Below are 10,503 nucleotides of genomic sequence, written 5' to 3'. Positions count from 1 at the left end.
GTTGCAAACACAGTTTATATGAACCTGTGTAATAAACATCCAGTGAGATGACCGTATCATTGACTGAGTGTGACATTAATAAAAATACACTGTAGACTGTTATATTGTAAGTAATTTGCATAGAATGAATGTGTGTTCATATACGTATTTCCCTTGATACAATTGTGAACTGCAGAAATGCACTGATGTGACCAAACATCACCTGTGTTCAAAATTACAAAACATCTGCTCATGTTAAATAGTTTTTTTTATTACATTGATAACATTTTCTGTATAATACATAGATTTACACATTATCTTCATTATAAAATTAGAATTATCTGATCAATTCACATTTGCAAGAAGAGAGGAAAGAGGAAGAAATCAGCATTGAATGCGATGACTTGGGTCTTTTTTTTTCATAAAGCTGAATGAGGGGAAAAATCAGGAGTTTTGGTAAAATGTATTTTATTCTCCAGGTTTTGTCTCAGTACATTGTTTTCTAGCTTTGATAAAATGTAGTTTTATCTCCAGTCGCTGCAGGAGTACACTTAAATTTTCCAACCACTTATGATTTGTGGGGAAAAAAAAAAAAAAATCTTGCAGTATGGTTGTTCAAGCTCACAAAAGGAAAAAAAAGAAAGAAAAGAAACAGGAAATAAGATTACATCTGCCTTTTGATCAATGATTCTATCTTCCTAAATATGAACATGTTTCATAAATATACCTGTATTTGTACAGAATAAGATTCTTCATAAAGTGGCTTTTGTCATTACCCGCTGTTTATCTACGACTACTTATTATTATGTAGTTATTATGAGAAGCTTATGAATCTATGTATATACACAACTGCAATAAAGCTGCTTCATCTAAAAGGTTTTCCTCAGTTTATCCTCCCTGAAATCAAAGCTATTGTACATTTGTTCCTCTACAGCAGCACAACAAGGTTCTGTGGGTAGTTATCTGAATGGATAATATCCTCCTTCACACTTCACTGCTATATGACAGTGCAGCTCCACCAAGCTAAGATTACAGTTTCCAAGCATGTACTGAAGGCAGTGTGCTGAATTTGCATGATAAAAAAAAAAAGAAAAAAGAAAAAGAATCTGAATGATAACAAAAAGTTAAGGTAATTACTGTCAGTGTTACAAAGAAACTGAATAGCAAAGCAGATAGCAAGTCTGCAAATATAAATTAAGATTACTACAAGGCAAACAATATATTGTTTCCAAGGCAGTTTCCAATCATGGTCCATATGGAAAATTAAAGCAGTAGATGAAAGGGAAGTGCATCGTTATTGGAATAAAAACATTTCCACAACAAAGTAAGATATCCGTTAAAACTTGTTTACTGCCCCGCACCCCCGACCCCTTTTCCATTGTCAACAGCAAAGTTTTCTGCTACATGTTTTTAAGATTAATAGTCAACATTTCAAATAACAGATCGCAGCCAGAGAAGGTATTACTCATGGTGTCCCATACCAACGAGGGCCTTAAATTAAAGCTACTTTGTGCAACTCAACATCAGTAATAATCAATAGTATTGGGACCAACAGTACTAGTACTGGGCCAGCATAGCAGAAGTAAATTCTTAGAGATTAAGGACACTTAATTATAATCATAATAATACCATTGATTAAATCTAGGCCAGGATAAAAACATATTGTACCATATATTGTAATCCTACGACCAGATGCTTGGACTGCTATATTGTCATCCAGCCCTGTTATTATATTGATTTACTCTCTATATAGCTTAGCTTAATCTTTATGTGCAAAATAGAGAAAGAGAAACGGTGCATTCAGGAACTCCTTTAAAGTTAGGAAAACACTGGGTTCTGACACACATGAGAACTTGGGTCACAAATTTTGACTTGATTTTGGAAAATATTCACTTTCTGAGAAGATTGATGCACTCGTGGTGTGTAGCTGTTCAATGAGAGGCTTGGGTTAGTTTTTCTTTAACTGAGTGGTTAAATCACAGAGGTTGGTTACTGTAGTTTGGGTTGCTTACAATCTGATGAGCAGCTTGGAAGCAAATTAAGATAAATCCACTTTAAAGCCTTTAATGTGCAAGAAATTGGGTACAAAATTCGAGTTTTTAACTTTTCTCCCGTGTCAAAGTGATTTCATTATAATTGTAAGTATTTCCAATGGTAGGCAGTAAACAGGAACTGCTACTGTTAAATTTGACCTCCCTTTTAATTTTCAAAATGTAAAACATGTATAGGAGGAAAAAATAAGAAAACAAACAAAAAACTCAACTTGGAGCCCACAGCATCTCACTGAAACCATGGCAACGTTATATTCTCGAGTCGATATCTGATGAGCCTGGGGGAGACCGAATGAATATCAGCTCGGTTTATTACAACTAAGTATAAATTCACACCTGTTTCTTATGAATGAAAACTTTAATGTTTTACCCCCGAAATACTGATTATAACATGGAAGAATCCAGCAATAATCTGGCAAAAATAATCTTATTGTTTTATTGTTATTGCCAGACAGAGTATAGATAGCTGTCTCCTCCTGTGTCTGGTCCTTATGCTAAGCAAAGCTAAACACCTGCTGACTTCAGACTTTATTTAACACACAGACATGAGTGGCATCAATCTCCTCTCACGTCTCTGCCAGAAAGCAAATAACATTTGCTAAATTGTTACACGGTTGTTGTAAAATTGCAGAGATATGTTGTGTTTACTCCTTCCTGTGCCCGAGTCGGGCTGCAAAAGGACTTTAGCCACACGACACTGGATAATGGTGATATGAAGGTGATATCCTGTAATTCCTAAAGCGTGGTTTGAACGTGACAAACTGCTTTTTATTACCAAGCTGGCATCATTTGTGTTTAAATATTTATACTGGCACCGAGAATGTGCCGGGAGTCCTTGAATGTGCTTTGTACCATGTCAACTGGCCTCACTGCGCTGTGCTGAGCAGGTCTGATGGTGTTGTACAGTCTCCAGACGTTCAAAACCCCTAAAAGGGATCACGTATATCTGCACGTCGCGCTGCACACACAGTCTTGTTTTGAGCCTCCGCTGTGGTGACTGCTTCACTAACATGGACTATAGAGAAGGTGATACTGTACTAAGTAGAACAACGTTGCAGCTTTAGACTCTTCACAGTGTCTTCTCACTCCTGCTCCTTCTGCAGCTTCACTTCCTGTGCAAAAAGAAAAAAGGAAAACAAGGAAAACGAAAAACTAGGAGGCTCTCCATGTGCTCTTCAGCAGACACTGAGATGGTAGTTTTTTGTTTTTTTTTGGAGAATCTCCAGCTGCGTTTTGTCCTTTTTTTTTTTCCCAATGTGCCCACGTTAGCTTCCACAAACGTTTAAAACATTTGTAGAGGCTCCTGTGCTTGTTCGGCTTTGATGCCAAGTTTGGTGCTCGTGTCCCACGCAAAGCGGGACCAGGTGACATCATTTCACTGCATGGTCACTCTCTCTGGCGGCCCTGAATCAGACAACTCGCTCTCAATCTGTGAAAGTCTGGAAATCCTATGTATACTTCATCTTGCTTTTTCATGAAAGCTACTCTTCCTTTAAACTGGATTATAATACTTGACATCATTTTTTCATCATGGTCCCAAAATGAACCAACGTCAGCCAGCTGTTCCATCAGGTATCATGGTTCTTTCCACAATAGTGTTAGAAACTTTGTTCCGCCCTAAAATGCACTTCATATTACGCAGCTCAGTTTGTTTTAAACTCCATACTTTTCCCGTCTATATGAAGAAGTTCACGTCGTTCTTGAGGTTGCCGTGGTTGTTGTTGTGGTTGACGACGCTGAAGCGGTTCGGTAGGACCCTCATCTTCATGGTTCCATCGGCGCCGCAGGAGAAGATGTGGTTGGGCGGTCCCACCTCGATCTGCATGACGCCCGTGCCCAGGTTCCTGAACAGCGACTGGCGGGCGTGTTCGTTTGGAAAGGCGTAGAGGAGACTCTGCGTGGCCAAACTCCACACCTGGGGAAGTTGAGGGAAGATGTGAAAAACATTACTGCTTAGAAACGAAAAAAGATCATTGACTCATTCATCCATACTCCTATAATGAGTGCAGTTTGATTTAAGATAATTCCACATGGATGAATTCTCCTTCAGGATGAACTGTAAAAACAAAAAATCTGCTAATCCTCTGACTTTTCACTTCTGACTTCTTAGAGAATGTATTTATGATCTTGTTTTTAAAGGTTTAAATCTCCAGTAGAAATGCGTTGTCAGGACTGAGAGACGCAGACGGAGCAGAGATGATATTAAAGTAGACAGACTCTTGCGGGGCTGGTTTTGGTCTCTTTGCATCATTTGTTGACAGTGAGAAAAATATAGAACAACAGCTCTCTTATCCTAGAAGTTGATTCGCCTCAGACTGGCAGACAGGAAATTGTTAAGACAAAATGTGTGTCCACTGAGAACCATGATTAGCTCTGAGCAACTTGAATTGTTTTGAGTCTTATTCCCAGCCTGGGAGCTTTATTATTTGATAAGGTATTTCATTGACTTAAGTCTGTATATTTAAGTTAATCTCCCAGTTCCATGACTCTAATCAAACTTTTTAAAAGCTTATAAATTTGCAGCACTCCCCATATTGAATTTACAAATCTGCCAATATACAAGTAATGACTTCAGATGAGAACATTATACGCGACTTTGGAGGTTTTTGCGAGCAATCATCCAGAATGAAAGTCATTTGAATTTCAAGCAGATGTGCACTGCACCATCGACCCCCCCCCTCTCTCTACATCTGCGGGACACAGTGGCTTCATCCTTGGAGTGACAGCTGTGTGATCTGTGCCAACATATTCAAGTCAAAAAGATGAAAGACCTGCTGCGTCTTGAAATATATTAGCTCAAAACAGCCAATACACCAACTCCCCTTCCCTCCCTTCCCTCCCCATATCACCCCGCTTTCACCTTACACTTTCGTCTCCATCCTTCACACCATTGTCCAGCCCAGGTGGTTAATCATAAGTGTGACATTGGTTTTCGATTGAGGTCACTTGTCTCCGTGGATAAAGTCAACAGTCATCTTATTGTCAATGTGCGAGAGTGGCAGAAACATTTGCACCTGGGTGCCAGATGCCCTGCAGGACCGTTCTGTCAGGGAACTTTTGTGCAGAGTAAATGATCAAAACGGATTCAGTATTCCAAGTTTTTTTTTTTTGTTGCCGTTCCCTCTGAAGGTCTCATAAGAAATTAATGACTCTCTTTAAAGTGAAGTCACAGAACTTCTAGGACTTAAAAAAAAAATTCTCAGGGAGATTCTCTAACAGAGCAAAGCATCTGCTCACCTCACACCCTGGAAAACAGTACCAATAATGCACGTTTTTACAATCTAAAAACAATCTAATACATCAAATTCCCTGAGCACATGTGTGGAGTATACCTCTCAGAAATGGGAATATATTGAGTGGAAATGTTTTGATTGTGTTATTTAATTTGAGAATACCTTGATGTTGCCCTCAGCTGATCCGCTGATAAAACAGTCCTCGATCGGGTCGACCGCCATGGCTTTAACGGGTGAGTCGTGGGCCTGGAAGCTCTGGCGCTGGTGCTTGTGGGGAAGCTCCAGGACGCTGATCCAGCCCTTCCTCCCACCTGTGATAAGCAGCTGCTGCCTGGGGGCCATCGCCAGCACCGTAGCACCCGACTCATGGCAGCAGAAAGCTGATGAGGACGAAATGGAAAAGTCAGAGTCAAAAGGACAAGGTTGAGTAGATGCACTGAGAATAGTGTGTGTGTGTGTGTGTGTGGGGGGGGGCGGACAGATGAGTAAGGAGAAGAGGAAGTGGAAGACTATGCACTGACTCTACTGTAATGTTAAATCAGTGGCGCAACTGCCAATCAGTGCATCTTTAAATATTGTTAATTTCTCTGTCTCACCAGCCGTCCACAATCTAAGTATAATTCAGTTTAATAATATAGATGATTAGCGCAATATGAACATACTGTATACCGGTACACACATTTGAATGGCTGGATTGCTTAATTTTTCCTAAAATATAACTTCAGCAACTAGAAGATTGCTAAAATTGCTTTACTGTTTCCACTAGAATCAGCTTATTCCGTGTTGCAGAAAAGAAATGCACGTCTTACCGTGTACAAGGCTGTTAGCAGGAGTCACCAGAGTGTCCCACAAACACACGTTCCTGTGTGGAGTGAAAAATAACCAAATAACCATTCATTCACTCAACATTTTAAACAAACATCATTATTCCTGTCGGCCAGAGCAGAGTGAATTTATATGGAAATGACTAGAGTATTTTAATCATAAGTCCGTGGCACTGGATTTAACTGCGGGACGTCTCTGGTACCTGTTGTCTGTTGAAAGACCTGCAGTGGCGATGAGGGAGGAGGAGCCCACGAAGACAAAGTCATGAGCTGTCTTGTTGTGGCACTGCAACGTCTGGCAGAGAGCAACACAGACAACGGTCAGTGATTGTGACAGTAATAGAGGAGCAGGAGGAGAGTTTACAAAAATGAGAATGACAGGAAGAAAATGAGAGGTAGGACACTAAGGTGGACTGGACAGATAAAAGAAGAAGAAGTAGAAGAAAAAAAACATGCTGGAAAAAGAACAGGTTGCAAATTAATTGGTTCTGGACTTTCTTACCAGGAATGGTTTGGGCGCTGTCCCACTTGTGTTGGTCTGCCAGAGGCTCAGAGCTCCATCGGCGTCAACGATACCGAACTACACAAAAACATTCAGAGAGCACATGTGAGACTTTGTTGGAATCGAGTTATACTTTTTACATCAGACAAACAAAAACATATCGACAGTACCGTTACTCTTATCTTGTATTTGCACACAGCAGGAAACCATCGTTCCCTCCAGGTGATTTGGACCGTGCTCAAATTATGTTCCAAAACAGCCTCATTAGTCCAAGCGCCTATTACATAACTAAAAATCAAGACCCCTGCATGTCCTGTCTTGTCAAGTTTTGTGTTAAAAAAAGAAAGCTAATTTCACTCTTTTGACCAGAACAGGCAGATGAGATGGTACTGGCACAGGAGAGGCCCCATCTGAGGAAGTTATTAGCTTGAGGCGAGTGCCTGAGTTCAGAGTAGTTGAATCACTCAGCTGAGGAACAATGTGTGCTGAAGCCAAACTCCCCTCTGTGGTTGGTGAAGTTGTGAGAGGGAGTGTGAAAATGTTGCTGAGTCTGACAGGCTCACATCACAATGCAGTCGTGCTGCAAAGCTAAGAATAGTTTGACATCTGTATAGGGGAAGTTAACTGTTTCAAAGAGTTCAATTTCCTTGTCCCTATAGTAGGAGTGTGTGTGTGTGTGTGTGTGTGTGTGTGTGTGTGTGTGTGTGTGTGTGTGTGTGTGTGTCTTTGTCTTTGTGACCTTGTTTCCTTGGTGGTTGAATCGGATCCTGGTGACTCTGGAGTTGCCTGGGCTTCTGAAGCAGATGATCTGCTGGGAGTGACCCCACTCGAACATCCTCACGCTCCCATCCTGAGCTCCTGTCAGGTCTGTAATGCAAGAAAAAACAAAACAAAACATGTTTTTCTTCTATTTGATGAAAGAAGCCGTTTATTACACAAACACATGTCAACAACTGTGACACCTTTAAAGACCGGCTGGGAATTATTTGAACAATTTGTACTTTCAATTTGCAAACTGCAAGGTTATATTCGTGCAGCCTTTTCTAAATCAACAGCAGCACTGGGACCTGCAGAAATAACCTCACAGCCACTTGCTGAGATTCTGCATAGGAGAATAAAATGAGAACCTTTTTTGGGTGACGCAATCATCCCCTGTAGGCTCTTTTTAAGCATGAGAAATAAGATGATAGCACCTTTAAGAGGCAAATACTCCTCTAATCCAGTGACAGACATTAGAGTTGTACTTACAGTACGGCAGTGTGGGATGTGAGGTCATTCTTCTCACATTATTGATGTTTCTCTTGATCATCTGGGAGAAGCAAAAGTGAAGAGGAGGAAAGGAAGATTTTCAGCAAAATGTTAACAGACGATGCAGGACTTCATTATGTCCAACAGCGATTTACTTTTACAACAGGGATAAGTACACTGCAGTTGTAACAGTACAGTTACATAATACTGGACAGCTCCAAAGGGCAGAGATGGAACACCCTGTTAGGTTGGTTTTTATCCATCTGTTCAACTGATGCTCTGACAACGCTCGTGCAACATTTGGCACCTGTAATGCACGACACTCAGCTGTGGCAGTGAAGTTTAATTTGCCGTTTAAGCCTTGATTACAGACAATCAAAAATTCATTTTCCCATCAATTACATAATTTATCAGAGAATGCTGCTGCTAACTGTTTCCAAGCACTGAACGATTATGAAAAGACATTGAAATAAAACTTTAATTCTTATCTACTCTTGTGCTACAGTACATGTGTTTTTATTGTTCATGCAGCTTTCATGGTAATTTTGAGACATTGAGACACAATAATTAAGACACTGTGAAGACTTAAAGCTAACACTAGGCTGATTATTTGTGTAGGAGTAGCTGCCAGTTTCTTTTTTTTTTTAATGTCAACTCCTGAGAGGGAATACAAGATTTTAGGCTCCTATAATGTGAGGAGAGTCTCATTAACAACTTTAGAGTGAAGTGACAACAAAATTGATGTCTGACATCCCAGGTGACCGTGGAGAAGAGGCTGTATAAACCTTCTGTTTATACAGCACTAGAGCAAAGCTGGTCGTAACACAGAGAGAAGTTATTGAGCAGGAATCAACAGATGGTGCATTAAGATCTTGGATGTCGTGCTTGAACTGAGACTTCTGCCAGGATGTGACCAGAGGCGTTGCAACAGGGCAGGCCTAGGGGCCCGAGCTAGACGGGGGCCCCCAGAGATGGCCGACATTGGTCCGTATCAATGACACAACTTGAAACCCCCTTTAGGCACTGACATCTCCCTAATGGGACCTCCTACCTGCTGGGCTGCTAGTAGGAGAGGCTGATGACTGACGTTAACCATGAAGCAAACCTATCCAAGGGGAGATGTTTTTAACAGTGTCCTGCTGCAGCCCTCACATTCATTGCACTGCAGTCAGCTCAGGTTAAAGTGAAAGCCGTCAACAGGTCTGAAAGCTGCAAAGACGAGAGTCAGACCCAGACTCAGACAAGGAGTGTGCGCCAAAACTGACCGACTGGCAAACTGAAGGTCTGGTTGGGAAAAGAATTAGTGGGTCTCACTGTTCAATCTGCATATTGAGATCAATAAGCAAACTGGTTAACATCAACAAACATGACTCATTACTTCTCCATTGAGAGACACCGCCATCACCAGAACCAAATCCGTCTCCCTCCCCACTGCGGATGCCAAGTTCCTCTGTGTTAGAAAAACAGCTTTTATAGACTTTTCTATAAAAACACCACAAAAAAAAGAGAGTTGGGCCCTCAAGCTGCAGCAGTCAACAATATCTTAGTTCCTTTGCAATTCAGTGATGGGAGCTAATGCTAATAGCCATGTTGGGTTTGGCACACTGGGCCCTGGACAAAGATGAAGGATCAATTTAAGTCATCATTTATCTACTATGAAACAAATGTGAGCAGTTTTAGAGCCAGAAGACCAGATGTTATGAAATTCTCTCTTGGCACATCATGAGGTCACTATGATCTTGAATGTTGACCGTGGCTATGCTACATTTTTACCCTAAAAAAAAAGCTCCAGAGTAAATACGTGACTTGTGACTTGTTAGGAGTGAGAATGAAGGCTCTCTGCCTTCCACCTGGCATCTCATGGCTGAAATCCAACCTTGCAACATCAGTGTAGTACTTCGCTGCCACCCCGGTGTCCCAGCTCTTGCCTCTGCGGCACCGTGACACAAACACGCTCCGTTACCCGCAATCTTTTGTCTGTGACAGTTTATGACAAGACTACACAAACATACACGTCATAACATTGTACGTTATATAACACCATTTCGCTGGCTTCGTTGTAAACAAATGCACATGGCCAGGGGGAGGGTTAGCAAAACAGAGGAAAAGCGACCAGACTTGCATAGTTCCTCATCAATTCATCTTAAGCCCAAGTACTGTACATGTTTATGTCAAATCTGGATAAAGTTTTGAGACATCACATTAAAGAGGCCAAAAGCATGTTTTGTGAGGTCACAGTGGCCTTAACCTTTGACCTTCAAAATCTAATCTGTTCATTCAATTGGACATTTGTGCAAAATCTAACTAGATCCACTTTAGGAGTTTCCAATATATTCTGTTCAAAAGGCCATAGCCATGTTTTGAAAACACACCTTGTAAGTTGCTATGGTCTTTAACCCTGTCCCTGTGCATATCATTGATACACTGTACTGTACATGTGTTGAGAACTCACCACAGATGCACCCCTGCCGGTCTGCAGGCCTCCCAGCCACGGCATGTTGATGGGTGTGCCAGGGCAACTGTGTGTGTAAGGTGTGGTGCCATGGAGTGCAGCGAAGTCGTCTCGTGCGTGGACAACCAGGAAGTCATCACCTCCAACACTGCAGATAGAGTAGTATTTGGCATGAAATTTCATGACAATGTAATGTACTTTTTACAAAACTAGA

General features: G+C 41.2%; 1 protein-coding gene across 1 annotated transcript in view; it reads right to left on the bottom strand.

Annotated features, from left to right (window-relative positions):
* Positions 1-3,518: 3,518 nt before the first annotated feature.
* Positions 3,519-10,503, bottom strand: part of dmxl1 (Dmx like 1) — a 48,947-nt gene continuing 41,962 nt past the window's right edge. The window contains exons 44-51 of the mRNA XM_085786406.1: positions 10,290-10,437; positions 7,838-7,898; positions 7,329-7,456; positions 6,590-6,667; positions 6,291-6,382; positions 6,073-6,125; positions 5,426-5,643; positions 3,519-3,945 (exon numbers count right to left, since the gene is read on the bottom strand). Of these exons, the coding sequence (XP_085642532.1) occupies positions 3,706-3,945; positions 5,426-5,643; positions 6,073-6,125; positions 6,291-6,382; positions 6,590-6,667; positions 7,329-7,456; positions 7,838-7,898; positions 10,290-10,437 (1,018 nt within the window). The 3' untranslated portion in view covers positions 3,519-3,705. The remainder of the gene's footprint in view (positions 3,946-5,425; positions 5,644-6,072; positions 6,126-6,290; positions 6,383-6,589; positions 6,668-7,328; positions 7,457-7,837; positions 7,899-10,289; positions 10,438-10,503) is intronic.

This window comes from Trachurus japonicus, chromosome 9, assembly GCF_045865225.1.
Source record: "Trachurus japonicus isolate A0001 chromosome 9, Traja_1.0".
Taxonomy (NCBI): Eukaryota; Metazoa; Chordata; class Actinopteri; order Carangiformes; family Carangidae; genus Trachurus; species Trachurus japonicus.
Note: the sequence above shows the minus strand (reverse complement) of the source record. Positions and strands in the feature narration are given on the sequence as shown.